We start from the raw sequence: 22,118 nt of genomic DNA on the forward strand, positions 1-22,118 counted from the left end.
CTTTGTGACTCAGTTTCTAGGGTAGCATCAGACTAGAAGATAAGACACACAGGGGGCTTCACTATATCCAGGAAAGGTAGACAGTAGTAACGGAAGTAGGAATAGCACAGACAATCCAGTATGTCAGAATTTAAAGGAGAGTGACAGAGAGGAGACACACGTGTGAGCAGAGCAGAACACGCATCACACTGAAGAACGGAGGGGAGTTTTTGAGACCACTCACCCTTCACAACACTTACACTCATCCGCTGCACACTAACTTTCTACTTCCGGGAACCGTGGCAAGGAGGCTGGGGAGGTGGCTCAGTGGGAAAAGCACTTAGCCATGCAAGTGTGAAACCTCGAGTTCGAATCCCCAGAACCCATGTAAAAGCCAAGCATAGGAGCACATATCTGTAATCCCAACACTCCTATGTTAATACCTCCTGTGAGAGGAGGAGACAGGAGAATCCCTCAAAGCTCACGGCTCAGCTAGCCTGGCACACAGGTGTGCAAACAACAAAGATACCCTGTTTCAAACAAGGTAGAAGGTGAGGATGGACACCTGTGGTTTGTGATGGCTTCACTGAGGCAAGCTCATACCTGCACTCAGACACATAGATGTGCACACACATATGTAAATATGATTTTTTTTTAAAGAGCCTTGGCCAGTCCTTGGACTTTACAACATTTGTCCTTGTCCATACAGTGAGCATTTCACATTGTGAGCCCACTGTGGGGAAAACCACTGCCCTTCACTGGAAACCTTTCCGGCAAAGTGGATTAGATAAGAAAGTGCACAGTCAGCCGGGCGTGGTGGTGCACGCCTTTAATCCCAGCACTCGGGAGGCAGAGGCAGGCGGATCTCTGTGAGTTCAAGGCCAGCCTGGTCTCCAAAGCGAGTTCCAGGAAAGGCGCAAAGCTACGCAGAGAAACCCTGTCTCGGGAAAAAAAAAAAAAAAAAGAAAAGAAAGTGCACAGTCTTTATGCTCGTGCACTGTGGCAGAGCTGAGGAGTGGAGTAACCATTAGACATCAGAGGCCCTTGGAAGCAGCTGACCTAAGTCCAACCCGAAGAAAAGTGTGGCTCCAACAGCATGGAAGCAACATGCAGTTAGAGCTGCCAGGAATCCCAGAAAAACAGACTAAGACTGACCCCCAAACAGCTGTTCTTTTTTCTACATGCCTTTGTCAGTTTGGGCGGCCCTAACTAAATATCACAGATTGTGTGACTTAAAATTCAGAAGCATATTTTGCTCACTGACTGCAACACGGGGTTCGCTTATTACCAGATAGAGTTGCACAAGGGTGGTTGGTCACTCCGTGGCTTTGACTTAGCAAGAGGGCAAGTGGGGCTGCCATTTTCAGAGGAAACGGGCAGCAGGAAGGACTTGTGTGAGGACCAGTAACCAGGAATAATGATGGAGAGTGTGAGCCGCTTCTTGGGTACCCGGGTGGACATGGATTTACAGACGTAGGAATCTGGTGGTTGGAGAGAGGGGCTGGGACTGGAGAAGGCTTCCTCAACCTTCCATCTAGAGCAGCCCTTTCTCCCCTCCACAATACATACAGTACACACCTCACCTCCTGAGCATGCTCCTGAGGGATGCTGGGAAAAGACGGCTCTGCTAGGACAGAATCCCCTTCATGGCAGACTCTGCACTGTGTCCACTCCATTGATTGTGTCATCCTTCTATGCACAGAAGTTTTCAAAGTTTGATGTAGCTCCTCTTATTGTTTTGCTGTTGACACCTGAATTTTTTAAAGAGATTTTATTTATTTTATGTATGCGAGTTCTCTATCTTTTTATGTCAGATGAGAGTATCAGGTCCCATCATAGATGGTTGTGAGCTACCATGTGGCATTGGGAATTGAACTGAGGACCTCTGGAAGAGCAGCCAGTGCTCTTAACCACTGAGCCATCTCTCCAGCCCGCAACACCTGTATTTTTAGTGTCATTCTCCAAGAAGTTGTGGCTCAATTCAATGTCATAAAGCTTTTCCCTTATCCATTTTGAGTTAAGTTTTGTTTATTGGGTAGAGATCCAATTTCACCTTTTATTTATTAATTAATTTAATTATTTACATTTTTGGGGGGTGCATTTTGTGCTTTGGCACACATAGGGAGATCAAAGGACAACTTGTGTGAATCAGTTCTCTCCCTCCACTCTAGGTCCCAGGGATAGAACTCAGGTTCTATCAGGCTTGGTGGTAGGTGCCTTTACCTGCTGAACCTGTCAGCTCCCAGTATCTTTCTTTTGTCTTTGGACATGAGTTTTCCTAACTCCATATGTTGAATACAGTACTTTCCTAAGGAATGGTCTTGGCATATCTGTTGAGGATCATCTGACCATTTAGTCATGTATTTATTGCTGGGTTCTCTATTCTGCTCCATGGGTTTATATTTCTGTCTTTATGCTACTACCATGCAGTTTTGATGATGTTAACTTTGGAATGAGTTTTGGAATTAGAAAATGTGAAGCCTTTCAAAACTGCTTTAGCCATTCACAGTCCTCTGATATTCCTTAAGCACTCTAGGATAGACATTTCTATTTTGCAAAACAAAAATCATTGTGGTTTTCACAAGAATTGTGGTCAATCTAGAGATGGTTTGGGTAGTATTGACATTTTAACAACACTGGGTCTTTAAATCCACAAGCATACAGTCCTTCCATTTATTTTTTGCATCTTTAATTTCTTTCAGAATTTTGGTTTTTGGGTGTGTGAGCCCTTTGCTTCCTTCATTGACTTCCTCCTAACTGTATTACTTAGTTTTTGATGCTACTCTAAGTAGAATTGTTTCCTTAATTTCATTTTGAGTTGTTTGTTGTTGATATATGCAAATGCAACTGATTTTTGTGTGTTGGTTTTTTATCCTGCAACTTCTGCTGAATTTGTGAGTGACTCTAACAAGTCTTTTGTGGCATCATGAGAATTTCTTTATACCAAATTATGTAATCATTAAATAGAGATCATTTGACTTTTAACATCCCAATCTGGGTGACTTTTTATTTCTTTTTCTTGCCTGCTTGCTTTGTTTAAGAGTCCCAGTATTATGTTGAAATAGCAAAAGCCATTATCTTTCTTTGGTTCTGATCTTAGAGGGAAAAAAAATTTGAAAATTGAATATGGTTGAAGTTGTTCCTTCACTTTCTAGGTTATGAACTTTTTATACTAAAGAAGTATTAAATGTTGCCAATCATCTTTTTCTGTGTTGGTTGGGATGATCATGTGGTTTTGGTCCTTATTCTGTGGTGTACTATATCAGTTGCTTTTCATGTGTTGGACCCTCTTTGTATGACTCCTCCTGTCCCCTTTTTTAAATGTTATGGAGAAGTTGTATGTTTGCATTCTGAGCCCATGGGAAAGGCTTGTTAACTAGACCTAAAGCTAATGTTCCTTAACTGAATTGTGAGGCTATTCTTCATAACTACTTAACAAACATTATTTACTATACTTGATGGGTGAAACCTCCAATTTTGTGTTCTCTCCAGCCCTGAAATGAAGTTTCACATTCATGGATAATGCTGAGAAAGCTATGGAACTTTTGGTTTATTTGAAGCTTTTACTCAGGACAGAAGAGCCATGAGTGTATAGAGGAACAGATGTATCAGATATGTCTGAAAATGCTAAGAATCTAAGACTGTTCTGAGCTGGGCAATGATATAGCAGGCACCATGCTAAGGCCTTTACATATGCTGCATTATTTAATTTTCTAAGTAATCCTGTCCTCAGGCATTGTTTAGTAGATCAAGGTCTAGGGAGCGTTAACATCGAGAAGTGATGGAAGCAGGTTCCAGCTCTCATATGCTGACCTGTGTGGTACTTGCTGCCTGTTGTATTGCTGTAGACCCACAGACTTAACCTGGGGTTATCTTTAGACTTAATAATTCAACCACATTCTATAAACCTAGCAGCAGTTGTTGACAGCCCATGGGGAACTCCTAAAAAGGGGCACAGAGCCAGTTAGAATCTTCTTGGGACTGTAAGCCAGCTGTTCCTGATCTTTTTCCGGAAAGAGTAACAGTGTAGCATGACTCTTAAAAGGTCTTATTAATGAAAACAAACCCAGAGCCAGGTATTGGGGTGGATGCTGGAAGATCAGAGAGACAGAACACAAGCCACGCCTAGCCTCACCTTGCCAATTCCTCAGCTGATCTCATTTCCTCAAACTGGAAACCTCTGTGTCCTCGTCCGAATGGATCTCAGCTGAACTGCTGCTAAAAGCCTAAAAGCTTAACCAGGCTCTAGTTCCTGGTTTTCACGCCTTATATACCTTTCTGCTTCCTGCCATCACTTCCTGGGATTAAAGGCGTGTGTCACCATACCTGGCTGTTTCCAGTGTGGCTTTGAACTCACAGAGATCCAGACAGATCTCTGCCTTCAGAATGCTAGGATTAAAGGCATGTGTACTACCATTTTCTGGCCTCTATATCTAGTGGCTGTTCTGTTCTCTGACCCCAGATAAGTTTATTAGGGTGCACATATATAGGGGAACACAATATTACCACATAACAGAGTCCTCTCCTTACTTCCAAAAATAACACATTTCCTATTAGATTGTTCTTGTTGTTGATAGATTCTGCTCTGTATTCCGGCCTTGTTCTAGCATAGGTGTGCATACTCACTTACCACTCGGAGCAGACTGTGTTCCACATCCGTCCCCTGGGTCTGTCCACCTAGATGGAAATGCGTGATTCTTACCATGACTCTTTCCTTCCCAAACCTCACATAGGTCTGGACTACCCATCAGCACTTTCACCATAGGGCCTCGCCTTGACTGCAACCTTCTGTCACCTCTCTATAACATTTGTACAGGTCTCCCAGTATTGCCAAGGTCAGACAACATTCAGAGACAGAGAGACCCATATCTATGACCACATGGCCTCTCCCATGCACATGTCTATGCAGTAAAACTTCTGGCTTCTAACTTGCTCATCTAAGATACATATGGTCCTGACATTCCACATAAGAAAGAATTTCACTGAATGAACACCAGTTGCAAATCAAATAAGCATCTAGTTTCAAAGCATGCACATCCCTCACGAGTCCACCTCGCACCATCTTTTAACAGAGGAACAATCAAATGTGAAGTCATTTCTCACAAACATCTATTTTTTGTTTTCCATTCATTCTTACTAGTTTCTCTGATTAAAGTACCACTTTGGAACCAATTTCTCAGTACTAGTAGAAAAGAAAATACAGTGAAATTTGAGTCAATGAAATAGATGATTTATTTTAGACATGCATTTTCAAAGTCATCAAGACCCAGAGAGATAGACACAGGAAACAAAATTTCTGATGTTAGAGTCAGGGGAGCTGCCTGAAGGAGTGAGGCTGGGTTACCGTGGAGTGTCTGGACAAAAGATGAGTATGCTAATCAAAGGAATCACAAAACATAGTTTCAATGCCCTAAAAATCTATGCTTCTCTGATTTCATCCCTCCTTCTTTAATCTTTAGCAATTGCTAATCTTTAAGACATATATACATATATGTGTATATATACATATATGTGTATATATACATATATACATAGATGTGTATATATACATATACATAGATGTGTATATATATATATATATATTTAAATTTATGCTGGGAAAGACATTTAGAGGTTTTTAAGATTTCCTAATTCTGCTTGGTGGCATGTCATCTCCCCAGCTAAAATGTGAACAATGTGATGAGAAGACCCTTGGCAGATGCTTTTGTATCTGGTCAATGGTAATGACCCATTAGTCAAAAGAGCGTATATACACATAGCTATGGGGGGCATTACACTTTAAAAGGTACTTCAACTTGTGAAGCATTCCATATTTTTAGGTAACAAGGAGTTCCCAAGGTGAGGATGCTTGGATCTCCCAGAAAAGGGGAGCTAGAGGAGATCTCCTGGTTGGACTGAGGATGGGCATGAGAACTTGAGGGATCAGGTTGGGGGAGAGTGCTGAGAGAGATGACTGGAAAGGGGAGCTTTACAGAGTCGGGTAGAAGCCTGATGCAAGGAAAACTTCTACGAGTCTACAAAGATGACCCAGCTAAGACTCCTGGCAGTAGTGTATGCATAGCCTGAATTGTTGATCCCCTGTGATCAGATTGGTGACTACCCAGGTTATCAGCAGAGAGCCTTCATCCAGTGACTGGTGGAGGCAGATTCAGAGACCCAAGGCCAAACATTGGGCTGAGCTCAGAAAGTCCTGCTGAGAAGCAGGGGTAGGAATTATAGGAGCCAGGGGGTTAGGGACATCGCAAGAAAACCCACATAAAGCTAGCCTGGCTCATGGGAACTCACAGAGTCTGAACCAAAAACCAGGGAGCCTGCCTGGGACCAACCTAAGCCCTCTGCACTTACGTTAGAGTTGTATAGCTTTATGGAACTCCTGGCAGTGGGAGCAGGCAGGGCTGCCCCTGGTGCTTTGGTTGGTTCTTGGGAACCTATTCCTCATGCTGGGTTGTCTTGCCCAGCCTGAATATAGGGGAAGGAGCTTGGTCTTATGGCACCTTGATATGCCATGCTTTGCTGATGCCAAGGGAAGGCCTGCTCCTTTCTGAGCGAATACGGAGGAGGGGTGGATTGAGGCGGGATGGAGAGGAGGTAGGAGGAGGCTGAGGTAGGGATGTCAAATAAATAATTTTTTTCAAAAGGTACTTTAAGCAAAATAAATGTCACCATTATTTGAGTGAAAGCTGGTGATTGCCATGACTGTTTCTTTGAGATATGTTGTGTTACCATTACTACCATGGTACCCAAGGAAAGCCATGGTGCTAATTCACTCCCTTTGACCTAGGGGTTAAGTACTTTAATAGGTGTTGTAGTACAATATGGAAAACAGTTACTTTAAACAGCTGTAAATACTAAACAGGTCTCCTAAGACATCCCTCCACCCAACTGATTGCCAGTTATTCTGTTTCATTAGTAACCTTCTATGCAGTCTCACACTGGCTGGGCTTGTGCTGCCCTGGGAAGAGAATGGACTCGTCAGCTTGAGGGGAGGCTGTGATTACATTTATGGGAAGAGGACATTCAGAAAACAGCTCACTGCTGCAGCAAAGAAAAATGGGCAAGAACAAGTTTCCATGTCCTCACGTGCAGAGGATTGTTAGATGGCATGAATGAACTTACAGATAATGAGAGGAATCTAGGACTGAAATATAGTCACTGTCACTATACCAGTGTGGCAGGAAGAATTGCTTCCTAGTAAACCCCTTAGCCTAGAGCAACATCAGCCTTGTGTTCCCAGATGGCTTCCAGACCTCTGTACTCTTTCTTATCATCTGTACTCCCTGTACCCCATTTCTGTCTTTATACATTCTTAATGCAACGCTAGACACTTTCTGTTTTTCTCTTTCCCTGGATAAGTGGCTCAGATATTTATGCCCACTGCATGCCAAGCTTCCCCCTGGAAGCTGCCAGCCTGTCTCCCCTCCTCACCTGTTTCTCTCTCGGTAGCATCACAAACTTGATGCCTCAGTCTACTCTTAGCATCCTCTCCTTCTCCTTTATTCTCTAGACCAGAGTCCTCCTGAGTGTAGTTGAAGCACATACTACTTGGACTTGCTCAGGTTTTGCCTCACTAGGTTTGGCTGTGACTCACTGTATTTAAAAGTTCGAGACCTGGCTTCTCTCTCTCTCTCTCTCTCTCTCTCTCTCTCTCTCTCTCTCTCTCTCTCTCTCTCTCTCTCCCTCTCCCTCTCCCTCCCCCTCCCCCTCCCCCTCCCCCTCCCCCTCCTCCTCCCCTCCTCCTCCCCTCCCTCCCCTCGCTCCACTGACCTTCTCTCCTTATGGTATCACCAGGACATCCTGGCTGGTGCAGCTTCTGAAAACACTACTGACAGCAACTCTGCTCCCTCCACCTGCTTCAAGACTTCTACAGGAAGCAGAGTCAAGACTCCTTAGCAGGACATTAAAGCTCCCCATCACTTCACCCCTAAATCCTCAAACTTACCTGCTCCAGGTTCCCATTCCAATGAGCTTAACATTCTACCCATCAAACACCATCATATTTCCTATATCTCTCTCAGGATGGTATTGGGTATCAAAGAACAGAACTGAGACCAAATCTTAAGCATTTTGTTTTCTAAGTATGTGGTCAGGGAAGCCAGTCATTTGTCACAGGTGACCTCACTGTCTTCATCAACAATGACACCCAGTTTTGATAACACGTGAGCTTGGAGTTATCATCTGGTGATAATTCAGTGAGGATGCTGTGAAGACTTATATAACTCATTCCATACACAGTACTATACCCAACACATGATAGTTGTGCACTGGTTCAAGTGGTTTTCCTCTGTACTCAGTAATATCTGTGATATGTACATTATCTCAGAGACACAGCCAGGTGCTATGGCTAGGTCTTTAGGGAAAGGTTGCTGTGCGTGAAGAGGGCATTAAACCCTGAGACCTCAAATCAGCTACCCATTCACCCAAAAAGTGACATGTTGGAGTCCAGTGCTGACTAAGTCGGCAAGTATTTGTGTGCCTGTAACAGTCAGGTGCCACTCATTCTAGTCTTTGTTAAACCAGAGTGACAGTCCCTAGCAGGGCAGAGTTCTCCACGTCAGTCTCCAAGAAGCCAATGCATATACTTCCACCGTCAAAGTGGCTTCAGCACTGTGGCCTGTTTGCTTATGTGCAGATCTGTCGAGCAAAGTTATATCCCTTCTTATATTTAATTTACCCCTGAGGAAAAAAAAGTGTTTACAAGTAACTTTACTTTACTTTGTTTGTTTGTTTATGTTTAAGGCTTACCTCCCATCCCTTCAGCATCCAGAACAGGCTTTGCAGAATTCTCCATGAGGGAACGCATGAGGGAGAAGCTTCAGGCTGCCAGGGTAAGAGAGGCAGAGTGAATGTTTCCTTCAGGGCTGATTGTAGTTTTCGGTGGTTTATGTTGCCTGCTTTGTATGCTCCAGACTGTGTGGAGCTGAGAGCCAGTCAGTCTGTCCTTCAGGTCCTAAACGTTAACATACTTCGCATTGGCACAGATGAAAATTGCACTGGAGAATGGCGGGTCATTCTGCTAAACCATTTTCCTTGCTCTGATCCCTACAGAGGGACGGCACGTAATTGTTTTACTGACTTTTCTTTATTGAGATGGCAGCTAAGATTCTCCGATAATTGATTATATATAATAATACTTTCCTATTTGGTTTTTTAGTCCAAGGCAGAAAGCGCATTGCTGCGGGATGTCCCTACCCCGAGGCCCCGGCGCCTGCGCAGTCCCAGTGAGAGGGAAACAGAGACTGAATTTGGCACAGAGGTGAGACGTGGTTTCTTTCTGCTTTGATGTGAGGTTCCTCTACTGTCTGGTCCTACTTTCCACTTCTTCACAGCGGGACAAAACTACAAACGAGTTCTTGATATTGCTTATGGACTGAATTAGCATGGGTTAACAGTATTTTTGGTCAGTAACAGATACATAGTAGGTCCTCTCAGGTGGGACGTTTCTTAGTTTTCTTCCTGAACTGGATCCAGGGTCTTTCACACGCCGGACAAGTACTCTACCAATACCTTACATCATTAGCCCCCATTGGTATATGTTCTCTGAATATGAGCTGTTCTTACAGGCCTCAGCCAGAGAGATACAAATATTACAAAACCTGAAAAATAGCCCAAATCTGAAACAACCCTGGTCCCAGGATGATAACGGGACCTGGGGCTCAGTGAGAAAGATGGCCCTCGAGCCCTGGGTGCTATGCTGGACTTATACTCATGTCTTTCTTTGTAGACTACAAATGATCTTCTGTGAAATGAATGATTTGTAGATTTACAGAATGAAACAAGCCTTTTCATTTGGGGGTCTAAAGTTTTTGTTGCTGTTGTTGTTTAGTCTTAACAGAGCAGGGGGAAGTAAGAAAACATTCAACCTCCCCACCAACAGCTATATCTGAAGCCTGTGGCCACAGCACTCTATAGAATGACAAGATGTTCAAAGACCAGAAGATGAGCTGTTAGAGGACCACTCTGGTTTCATTTCTGTGGCTGTGATAAAATCTCTGACAAAAAGCAATTTCAGGGCACAAAGGCTTATTTAGCTCATAATTCTAAATCATAATCCATCATTGTGAAGAAGTGAAGGCAGGAGCTTCGAACATCATATCCACAATGAAAAACAAAGAATAAATGTATAGCTCCTTGGTTGCTTGTTTGCTGTTTATACTCAGCTAGCTTTCATATATAGTTCAAGACTCCCTGCCTAGGGGATGGTGCCACCCACAGTGGACTTTGCCCTCCTACATAATCAACAATCAAAACACCCCACGCCCCAACACATGCACACAGACATGTCCAGGCGCCCATCTGACCTAGACTCTCTAAATCATTAAGACTCTCTTCCCAGATGATTGATTATAGTTTCTGTCAAGTTGACAGTTAAACCAGGACAAAGGCTAACCCTCATTTTAGAAAACTTAGAATAACCTTAATTTCTGGATTTCTTTTGCTTTAATGTGTCATTTTTTTTCCTCTTTACAAAGCCAAGTGAAGAGGTAGGAGGGACTCAACAAGGAGATGACTCCCAGAGTCATTCAAGATTTAAACTCCGTGGTTCTGCACAAAAAATCAAGTCGAAACCCCAGGTTAGAAATTCTGTCTTTAAAAATCATGTTTCTTTCTGTTTCTCAAAAATACCTAATCACAGATGCATATCTACACAGCTGACCCCTGCTGCCATGCTGCCTGCAGATGGGGGGTGGATTTCTACTTTTAAAGTCCTAGAGGCAAGATTACAATAGTGCCCCATTGTGGGGAGGGAGGAGGGGTACAAGGAAGGCAGGGAATGATGAGAGGTTGTTTCCCAGCTTTCATGATGGAGAAGGAATGAGGGTAACCAAAACAATAACTGTCGTTCGTTAAAAAGATGAAGAGAACCTACGTTATTATAGGTTATTATAATAACCTCTCATTATTAAACAAAATTATCTCTACATTGATCCATAGAACAATGAATATACTGTTTGACGCTTTAATAATCTTTCCTGAAATGCTTACTTTTGTAAATACTGTATTTTCATGCTTGCTGGGTTGTAGTTACTCATTTTTTTTTAAAGTAGAGCAGGGGAAAGATGGCTCAGCTACTAAGAACATTGACTGCTCTTTTAGAAGACCCAGGTTCAGTTTCCAATGCCCACGTGGCCATTCACAATCTTGTTACTTCAATCCTAGGCAATCTGATGCCCTCTTCTGGCCTCTGTGGGCACTGCATGCACATAGTGCACATATATACAGGCAAAACACTCATCCATATAAAATAATATTTTAAAAAGTAATTAGAAATTACTTATTTTAAATACTCAACAACTGCCTGGTGATCTTGTTAAAATTTGTGACCTGTAATTCAGTTAACCTTCAGCAAAGAGAATATAGTCAACAGGCCTCCATGAGCTGTGTTAGCATCAAGCCAGCTGTCAGTTGATTGTGTGGGGTTCATTCAGTTTTCCCACCTAAGCTGCTTGCTGTCTGTTTCTCTGCAGCCCCCTCCTGGCTTCCCCTCTGCAGAAGAGGCCTATAATTTCTTCACTTTCAACTTTGATCCTGAACCAGAGGAATCAGAGGGAAAAACACAAGTAAAAGGTGGAGGCAGAGCCCATCAAGAGGACCAAGAAGGAGAAGAAGCATGCACACAAGAGAGAGCAAAGAAAATGGTATCTGATACAGTGATGGTGTGCAGGGGGAGCCTCGGAAAACAGATGAGGGAGGAAAGGGGCTGGGGAGGAGCCTGCAGCACCCCATAGGACAGCTCACCCATGTCTTGGTTGGAAGCAGGAAGACCACTATGCGATGAGAATTGACCTCGCTTGACTTTCTATAGCCTTTGACACAGCCCACACATTGGGTAGCAAGGGCCTTCATTAAATCTGTCCATCTTCTCTTGTGAGGGAAGAAATGAAGAAGCTTGGTTTGAGGGTTTTCTTGCGAGACTGCACAGTGGTTACTCTGCATTTCATACTCAGAGTGCTTGGATCCAGAAAGCAAATGAGACAGACCTGCCTCTCTCCCACAGCCTGACAAGAAAGTTAAGTTTTTGTGCCAAATACCACCCCTGGGTATAAATTATACTTGGTAACTCTGAGCCCAGGTTCTTTAAGCAAATGTTCTCGAATAAGCATCTTCAAAGGTTGGGAGCCCTGTTTGATTTTAGGATTACTGTTGTTTGGGTTACCACTTCTGAGGTACAGTTTTCCAGGTAGGTGGAATAGCAAAAAGCCACCGATGAAAACCCACCTGTGAAATATGAAAGGTCACCTTCATCTGAAAAGAAGCAAAAGGGAAATACAGTGTGTGTGTGTGTGTGTGTGTGTGTGTGTGTGTGTGTGTGTGTGTACAGTGTGTGTGAACAGTGTGTGTGTGTGTGTGTGTGTGTGTGTATGTGTGTGTAAATGTGGGTAGGGATGTGCCACAGTCCTCGTGTGTAGGCCAGAGGTATTTAGGTGTTTCTCATCACCTTCCGCCTTGCTTGAGACAGAATCAGTGTTGTTTGTCCACTGTGTGTGGCAGGCTAGCTGGCCAGTGAACCTCCGGGCTTCTGTCCCTGCATCCCATCTCCCTGTGGGAGTACTGCACTTACAGATGCTCTCATTACACATCTAGCTTTTATGTGTGCTCTGGGGACTTGAACTCGGTCCTCATGCTTTACCCATTTACCTGGAAAATATAATTTTGTCCTAAGATGTGTTAAGTTTCATGGGTTTAGTATTAGTAATTGTTTTCCCAAGTCTGCCAAGGATCTTGGTGTAACTTTTTCTTGTTACTTTTCAATGTTGTGTAGGAAGAGGAAGAGCTGCTTGATGGTAAAGATGCCGAGGACTTCCTGTTGGGCTTAGATCCCGCAGCCCATGACTTTGTGTCAGTCAGAGCCGCAGAGTACGAAAGTGCCCACGTTCGGCTACAGAAGGAAAAGGAAATCCTCTTCACGCCTAGTCGCCTGACAGGTGCTCACTCTTTCTTTCCATGCTCAGCTTGGACACTTTCATTTCCTGCAGATGAAATATGCCTGGCATATAAAGACCACTCTTTCCAGAGCTGATTCTAGGTTTGAATATGATTTACTGATTAACAACCATCTTTGGGGGCTAGGGAGATGTCTCAGTAGCCTGCAAGCTAGACAACCTGGGTTTGGATTCTGTCATCCATGAAAAAAGGCAGGCACAGTAGCACCCACCTGTAATCCCAGTGCGGGGAAGTGAAGACAGCGGGATCCCAGGAGCTGGCTGGCCAGGTGAGCTCTAGGTTCCGTGAGAGATCCCATCCCATCTCAAAAACTTAATGCACACATATTCACACTCACCTGAGCACACACACATATACTTGCTCTGTGGCCAAGCAGGAGTGGGAGAACAGACTTCAACCAGGAGCCACTTCCCTTGGTGCCTTGGCTGAAGAAAGGAAGAAATCAAAATTGCATAAAAGATGACTTGGGACATCACTGAGAAGATAATATGGGTGAATGGCCAGTGCAATGACCAAGAGGCAAATGCCTCTGCCCAATTGCTGTTGCTATTGTAGACAACAGTAGTTTTTGAAGGAGCATGTGATTACCCTAGGAGTGCAGGAAAAGCACCTTTCTTTTTTTTTTTTTTTTGGTTTTTCGAGACAGGGTTTCTCTGTGTAGCTTTGCGCCTTTCCTGGAACTCGCTTTGGAGACCAGGCTGGCCTCGAACTCACAGAGATCCACCTGCCTCTGCCTCCCGAGTGCTGGTATTAAAGGCGTACGCCACCACCGCCCGGCTGAAAAGCACCTTTCCTAATTTACTTTTGCTGGGACAGTAGTATATTCATGACAAATAAGGATACATATGTTGGATGAGCAAGCAAAACTATTTTAATGAAAACTTTCAGATGCTATCAGATTAGTGCTGACCCGCTGTTTTAGTATGAATGAAGAATGATAAATAAGCTTGCCCCATGTTTTTGGAGGACCAGAGGAGAGTTTCCTAGAAATGGGTGTTTCTGGTTTTGAGGGTTGGACTATATAGGAAATACATTGTCTGATGGCCACACACAGGCAAGACAGCATCATCTGGTACTTACTGTCATTCAGAGTGAGATAATTATGAGCCCTGTAAACATAACTCTTAGGTTTCATCCTGGCCCCACAGCCATCCTATTTTGCCTTTTCTTCTGTCTTCTCTATGCCACTCTGTTGCAGCAGGCCCCACGGCCTTGACAGAATCTAAACTCTGCCGGAGTCCCTCCCCAGCACAGAGCCCCAAGCTCCTCCCTGTGATCTGAACAGTTCCCCTTGCTCTTCCCTGCTACCCTGTGCCCCCTCTCGATACACCATGGCATTCCGAGAGCATGTTTGTTTCCCAATATGCACAGCCTTCAGTACTGTGATATCTGGCTGAAGGGTAGGGATGCATTTTCTGTGAAAGGTCATTAGGCGAATTTATGGTTGTGTGAATGTCACACTGTGTACTTATGCAAATCCAGGTGGTATAGCCTCATATCCATCTGGGTTGTGTTGTATATCCCATGGCTCCTAAGAGAAGATCAGCATAGCTGGTCATCATGCTGATACTGTAGGGACTCTAGGTTAAGTACTGGGACGCTTGTACTGGAAAGCTGTGAGCTCCATTGTAATCTCATACAATTGTGGGCAGAACATCTCTGACGGAACCACTGTGCAGTTCATGTGAAGGACTACACACGTCCCACCCTGGCATGATGCACCCTCCTGCAGAGCACATCCCCCTCTTAACACTAGGTGGCAAGATGTCTGCAACTGAGCAGACTCCTTCTTGTATCTTGAGTTCATCCCTTCCCTCCCTAAGTTCCTATCAACCATATGTCTCTTCATCAGATATACTGTCTAGTAGCATCCTGTAGACCTTGCCTCTGTCACTGCCTGTCACCTCCACTGCCACCTAAGTGACTCCACACTGCATCAGTCTGGCCTGAAGCCCTTAGTCCCATGAGCATCTGTCACTAGGAGGTTCTCAGCGAAGATCTACTTTTTTATGAATGAAACAGAAAAACAGAGTGCACAGACGATCTAGGTCACTATCACTTCACTGAGAGAGACTTTTTGTCTTCAGTGCTGGGCATCATCCCCAAGTCCTTCCACATGTCAGCCCCAATCTCTACACTGACTGCATTCCCAGGTAGTGAGCTTTTAGTTTGCAAAGTATTCCCTTGTACTTGACATCATCTAATCCTCCCAGGGATCCAGTGAAGGAAAAACTATTAGTTCTTGTACAAAAGAAGAGCGCTCCAAGTGCCTGGTCTAGAATTCACTAGGCTAAAAAGCAGTAACTCAAACTCCATCCCCCGGCCCTTCGCTCTGAATATCATGGTCTTCTCAGAACTGCTGAGCTCGGTCCTGAATCATTTAGGGGCTGTGTCTTAAGTACACAAGTCTATATGATACTGCAAATTAACATATTCATCTTTTCCTTGGTTCTGCTTCTAGAAATTAATTTGGAAAGTGTGGGTTTTTTTTTTCATAAACGAAATCTCCAACGCTTTAAACATTCTCCAAATGGCAGTTCGTAGGTTGAAGCTGGCACTCATGTCTGCTGTATTTGTTTGTGAACTCCCTAGTGCCGACCTATAAAAAGCTTCCTGAGAATGTGCAGCCCAGATTCCTGGAAGATGAAGGTCTCTATATTGGGGAAAGACCAGAGGTGGCACGTACCAATGAGAACATCATGGAGAACAGACTGCTGATTCAGGAGCCTGTGAGTGGGGATCTCACTCCCCAAGGAGCCTGGCACCTGGCACCATGGGCTGGACTCTTCCTCTATAGAGTTTGTCAAGAGAAATTGGTTCTTTTTTTTTTTTTTGTCTTTGTCTCTCAGTACATTCTAAGACCCCCCAAACAATACCACCTCTCAACTGCTCAGAACAAATCTCCTGCAGAGTAGGTGCCAACATTTTCCCAGTTCCCCCCCCCCAAAAGAAAAATTTTTTTGAGGGGGGGGGGGTTGAGACAGGGTCGCTCCGTGTAGTTTTGGTGCCTGTCCTGGATCTCGCTCTGTAAACCAGGCTGGCCTCAAACTCATGGGGTTCTGCCTGGCTCTGCCTCAAGTGTGCTGGGATTAAAGGTGTGTACCACCGCTGCCCAGCCCCCCAAAAAATTTTAATTGTCAACATAAAGAATGATCTCAGTTCTGGGTTTTTCCCCTTAAATCTTTAACAAGGAGAACATAAGATTCTTGTTAATCATTCATTCATTTGTTGTTGTTGTTGTTTTTTCCCTCTTGGTTTTTTGAGACAGGGTTTCTCTGTGTTGTCCTGGCTGTCCTGAAACTCCCTCTACAGACCAGGCTGGCCTCAAACTCAGAGAACTGCCTGTCTCTGCCTCCCAAGTGCTGGGGTTAAGGATGTGTACCACAATGCCTGGCCCATTTACTTGTCGTTAATAGTGGGGGTGTTAGTGAAGAATCAATTTCATGGATACAGAAACTTTTAAAGTTCTTTTAGGGTCCAAGTGACACACGAAATAACATAACCAAAACAGAAACTGTATGCAAATGTTTCATGACATATTTTCTGCCCAAACATAAAGGAATATGTCCTTCTCTCTGCTTGACCCACAGGGGAGGAAGTGGTTTGGAGATGATGGCAGGATCCTGGCACTGCCCAGCCCCATCAAGCCCTTTCCCTCAAGGCCATCCCTGTCCACACAGGAGCAAAGCACCAAGGCCGAGCTGGAGACTTTGTACAAGAAGGTACACATGCCCTCTTCGCTTTAATCCCTTGCTAATGTGTAAAATTGAAGTTCCCCTGCTTACAGAACAGCTGGAATTGAGTTCATAACTTTCTACTTAGATCCTTTTTAAATAAGTCATCACCTCACACTGGAAACCCGAGTAGCAATTGTATGAGTGAGTCTAAGTCTGCCCACTTGATCCCAACTCACACAGGTGTGAGTGTCCTGGCTAGGAAGGGCTGTCAGTATCAACATTTGTGTAATTCAAGGTAGCTGCTCTTATCTTTCCATTTCTTTTGCCCCTTCCTTTCTCTTTACTAGTTACCTGTACTGAAAGACTGTTTCTTCCTTCTCCCTTCTTATGATCTAAAGGAGGTTTTTTTCTGCTTGCACAAACTCCTTTACTCTCCTATCTGAAGCTGTCTACCAAACTGCCTGGTTTGGGTCCTTGGTTTACCACTCATTGGGTGAACTTGATCTTCAATCTCTTTCTGTGCCTGGATTCTTTGCCTATAAAGTAGGATTAGCAATAGTGCCTATCTCCTAGAAATTCTATGCAGACTAAATGAGATAATATGTGCTACTGTGACAAAATATCTGAAGCCTAGAATGTTATTAAGGAAAGATGTTTACTCATCTCACAGTCCTAGGGGTCAAAGAGCATGGTACCACCAACTACTCAGTTCTGCTGTAAGCCTCAGGGTAGTCCCAGTGATGGGAACATGTGTAGGAAAGCTTATGTGGTAATAGTGGAAGCCACAGAGACAAACCAAAATGGCAGGACCTGTTTCATAGCAGTTCATCTCTTGAAAACTGGTCCACTCCATGTGACCAGCACTAATCCCTTCTGAGGACAGTGCCACCACGATCAAGCTACCATCTGCCACCTGTTAGATTTCTATCATGTCAACAATCAACAAAACCCCAGGGATCAAGCTTGAAGAATTCCAAACTCTGAGGGACAAACCCCAGCCATCATTTTAAGTTTGTGATGTCTCCATACTGATCGAATAAAACAGAATGGGAATGTGGAGACCATTCTATAAAGTGAAGCAATGAGCAGAGAAGACTCAGTCCCCTCTCAGAGTGTGTGAGCAGACGTGGACTGCCTGAGGTACAGCTCTGGGCAGTTCCTTTGCTCTCCGGGCATCTCCTTCATTGGAAAGTAGGAATGATAATACTGAGACCCCAGGTCCTTGTGAATGTTGCCTCTTTTTGCACTTAAAATTTTTGTAAAATAGTTTTTAATAGGTAGGTGTTAATGAATGCTGCTTTGTGTAGAAGTGTGATCCTGGAAGTAGGTTTACACATAGGTCTCAGACAGAAGGGATTTATTGTCTACTCACTTATCACAAGACAAAGATGCATGATATAATTAGTAATCAAGACAGCATGAAACATATGTCTTGTAACTCATCAGCCTGTCTCTTCATCCAGGCAGCCATCTAAGCATGAAGCACTAAATAGTGGGTTAAAATTATAAAACTGGGGTCGTTAATAGTGAAAGGGAAAGGCTCTTTGGGAGCCAGTGAGTCTGACCTGTGTTCCTTAGCAGTTCTAAGCTAATGTGGACATGCACTGGAGTTAAAGGGTCAGCTTGTCAGTGCACCAGGGGTAAAACGGCCGAGGGAATGCCACTAGGACATGAGACCAGATGGTCCTATTTCATCTCAGGTGAATGACCTTCTGCCTGGAGACATAAACTGAGCTGCTAAAACTGGTTATTTTACCTTATGGAGTGCCAAAGGGATTACACCCATCTCCTGGAGACAGCCAAGACCTCACAGGCAGAGGTCCCGCCTCCCCTTGCCCAGCACAGACTTGTACCCAGGATCTAGGTTCCAACAGACTCTCCAGTCAGACCCAATCTCCCCCTTCCCTTGGGAAGCACCCTGTGGGGGTGTGGCTAGAGAAAGACAATACTCCCTTCTAATATAAATTTAAATTGGCAGATATTCTAGTTTCCATCTGTTGCTGTGACGAATACTCTTCCCAAAAGCAAGATGGGGAGGAAAGGATTTATTTGGTGCAGATTTCCAAGTCCTTGTCCATCACTGAGGATGGTCAGGGCAGGAACTCAAGCAGAAGCTTCCCTGAAGGCAGGCCTTTTTGCTGTTGCACACAACATTTCCTCTGACCCAGGGACTCCCTCACAGCCAAGGGAATTCAGCAGATACCATGGAACTTGATGCCTCGTAGGATCTTCCTCAGCTAACTTCCTTTTATAGCCCAGGACCACTTCCGCCCCAGGGAGTGGCACCACCCACCCTATACCAATTAACTATCAACACAGTCCCCAACAGACATACCCATGGGTATGACCTAGGCTGTCATCCCTCAATGGTGGCTTTCCACTCAGGTGACACTAGGTTTTGTCAAATTGACAGTCAAAACTAACCAGGACAACAAATAACATGTTTTTCTCATGTCCGGCATGACATTTGCAAAATATATACGTTGTAGAATGGTAGAATCGGACATTACTAGGCTATTACCTCATAGTGACTTTTTGGTGCTGTCAGAATGTAACAGGTACTTTTCTTACCTTTTTCAAGAATACAGTAGGCCACCACCAAAGCACCATCAACAGATTCCTTGAAACTGACTCTTGCTGTCCATATGTATCCTCTGTCTAAGATCCTCCCATTTCCCTCTCACCACAACTGCTGAAGAACTGTTGATAGTAACCTAAAACACGGAACTAATCTGACTGACTATCATATGGATGAACAGAGACAGAAAATGTGAGATACACACAGTGAATGTGTTAGTCAACTTTACTGTAACAAAATATCTGAAATAATCCACTTAAGAAGAGAAAGAGCCAGGTGTAGTGGCATGCCTTTAATCCCAGCACTTGGGAGGTAGAGGCAGGTGGATCTCTGTGAGTCCAAGGCCAACCTGGTCTACAAAGCTAGTTCCAGGACAGCCGCGGCTACACAGAGAGACCCAGCTTCAACCAACAACAAAATGCTGTGTGCAAGTATATTCAGAAATGTCTTTCTTTCTCCTCACTCTGGGACTCAGCTGTCTCTCGTGCAAAAGAGCTTTTTGGGGGGCCCGCCTTAGTTTCCTTATCAGATGATGAAAGTGGAGTCCCGCTGCTGGGTCAGGAGTCAGCAAGTCCTCGGGCTCTTAAAGGACTCTTGATGTATCACCCCGAGAGGACCCAACTCTGATGCTCACTCAGCCAGACAGAAGTGAGCCATCCCCCGCAAAGCCATGCTCCTGTTAGTGAGACACACTGAAACACTAGACTAGCAATTCCAATGATGGATGTATGTGCACCCAAAGGGCAATTTGGGAGTGTCATTTAGAAGGTAGTTATTATTTAGCACTGCTATGATGAACATTCACTTTCATTACAAAGGAAAATGTCTAGTTGATTAAAAGTAAAATAATCTGCAGCTTCTGAATTGAGATGAAGACATTAATGATAAAGAAATGCAAACAGATATGTGAAGAAAAATGGTTAAACTTCAAGTAAACTATGCAATTTAACACATTTTAAGGAAGATCAAGTCAAAAAATTAAAAATACCAAATAGGACAAAACATAACAGAAAATGCAGTTTCCCTGATTATGGTAGCAAAGTGGGCTAGAGCAGTGGTTCCCAACCTGTGGGTTGCAACCCCCTTGGGAGCCAAAGGACTCTTTCACAGGGGTCCCCCAAGACCACCGGAAAACACAGATATTTACATTATGATTCATAACAGTAGAAAAATTACAGTTATGAAGTAGCAACAAAAACAACTTTATAGTTGGGGGTCAGCACAACATGAGGAACTGTATTAAAGGGTCACAACATCAGGGAAGGTTGAGAAGCTCTGGGCTGGAGTTACTAAAGAGCAACCACAGCAGCCCCGTTCCTTCCTTCCCCTTTCCTTTCTGTGGTGTTCTGTCTTTAACTGAAAGTCTAATACGTGCTGTGCTGTACTAAGTTTTGGGACTCCAAAGGTAGCAACATTCAAACTTGTCCTTAGCCTTTGTGTCACATGTGAGGAGACAGAAAAGGAGCCAGGGGCTACAGGTACTGTGTTGGGTGGGGGCTGCCTGTTCTATCAGAAGTATGCCAGTTTGGGGAATTTGTCCATTCTCCTTGCTAGTTACACTTGATGAAATTAGCACGTTCTCTGCCTGCTGTTCTTCCCAGCTTTTCACAGAAGTTCTGCATTGGTTGCAAATGGCAGAAACTAGTGTAAGGGGGCTTTGACGGGTCCCAAAACTGAGGCTAAATTATAAAACTGAATGAGGCAGTTTAGGAAGCTGAGCCAAAGACTGGGATTTTGGCCGGGTGCCAGGAGAGTCTCTGCCCCTTGGTTCTTGCCTTTTGTAAGACAGGGCAGGAGAGTCTCTGCCTCTGGTTCTTGCCTTTTGTAAGGCAGGGCAGGGTTCTCCATGTGCCGGGGTAGGGTGGAGGGAATGACCCTTAATGGACTGACAGATCCAGAGAAAGGGGGTAATACTTTCTACACATCTTACTCTATCAACACTAAGGACAAATGTCAGTGCGTTGTAAAGGAATCATATACCCACCCAGCTCATAGTCCAGGCAGCATGGCATGGTCCTTGAAAATGAGAATGGTCTCCAGAAAGACCTGGAAGAGAAGATGTGGGATCTGTCTGAGGCTCTGTACTTGAGCATTATTATTATTTCCTCAGGACCATGTAGAAACTTAATTTTTTAATCCTGTCAATGTAATATATATATAATTTTAATTTCCTTTTTAGCTTCTGCTGAGAACACCAGCAGATCACCCACTAACACCTCCTTTTAGAGCCTTGCTTTTTACTTTTCAAATGAAGAATTGTGTCAACTTCACAACTCGAAATACACTCTGAAAATACTCTCTCCTTAGGGGAAATTGTTGCTATTTCTTTCATGATAGTTCACAGAGTATAAGAAATACAGGCAGATGGAAGAAGACAAGATCCAGGATTCTTTCTCCCAAATACAGTGAGGGTTAGTGAATGGCTGAGCTTAAGGTAGAGAGACCAGTAAAAGTTACTGGAACATGAGCTCATCCCAAGTTGGGAAAGGAATGCATGGTAAAAGGTGCCCCGGGCAACATTGCAAGTCCATAACAACACTCTACCACAGGTTCCTACTCATCCCAAGAATACAGGCTGGAACCTGAGAACCACACCCTGAGCAGCTGTAACTCTGGAAACTCCCATGGAAAGGAAGCAGTGAGACAGAACTAGCAGCCAGAGAGGGAAGGAACTCCCATCACATCTGTGATTGACATTTAGTTATATGTGTCTTACTACAGTGAAATTAATTAAGGCAGATTTTCTGAGTGGTCATAAGACTATGTGAATTTGATTGCCACGTCTCAGTTCCATGCATTTTTCCAGATTAGTAGACGGTTAATGCAGCAGACACTGACTGAAGTCGTAGGTGTTGTTCTAAGACCAGTTGCTCAATTCTTTTGCAGGAAGGAGCTTTAGAAGCTATTTACGTTAACTGGAAAATTACGAAATCGTTGTGTCA

General features: G+C 44.0%; 1 protein-coding gene across 6 annotated transcripts in view; it reads left to right on the top strand.

Moving 5' to 3' along the window:
• Positions 1 to 22,118, top strand: part of Cc2d2a (coiled-coil and C2 domain containing 2A) — an 83,925-nt gene that overhangs the window by 11,997 nt on the left and 49,810 nt on the right. For all 6 annotated transcript variants that reach the window (XM_052734848.1, XM_052734847.1, XM_052734846.1 and 3 more), the window contains 7 exons: positions 8,716 to 8,804; positions 9,131 to 9,232; positions 10,449 to 10,550; positions 11,445 to 11,615; positions 12,740 to 12,902; positions 15,514 to 15,650; positions 16,512 to 16,643. In XM_052734848.1, coding sequence (XP_052590808.1) covers positions 8,716 to 8,804; positions 9,131 to 9,232; positions 10,449 to 10,550; positions 11,445 to 11,615; positions 12,740 to 12,902; positions 15,514 to 15,650; positions 16,512 to 16,643 — 896 coding nt within the window. The remainder of the gene's footprint in view (positions 1 to 8,715; positions 8,805 to 9,130; positions 9,233 to 10,448; positions 10,551 to 11,444; positions 11,616 to 12,739; positions 12,903 to 15,513; positions 15,651 to 16,511; positions 16,644 to 22,118) is intronic.

The sequence above is a fragment of the Peromyscus californicus genome, unplaced genomic scaffold (genome assembly GCF_007827085.1).
Source record: "Peromyscus californicus insignis strain IS unplaced genomic scaffold, ASM782708v3 Scaffold_13__1_contigs__length_99412109, whole genome shotgun sequence".
Lineage (NCBI taxonomy): Eukaryota > Metazoa > Chordata > Mammalia > Rodentia > Cricetidae > Peromyscus > Peromyscus californicus.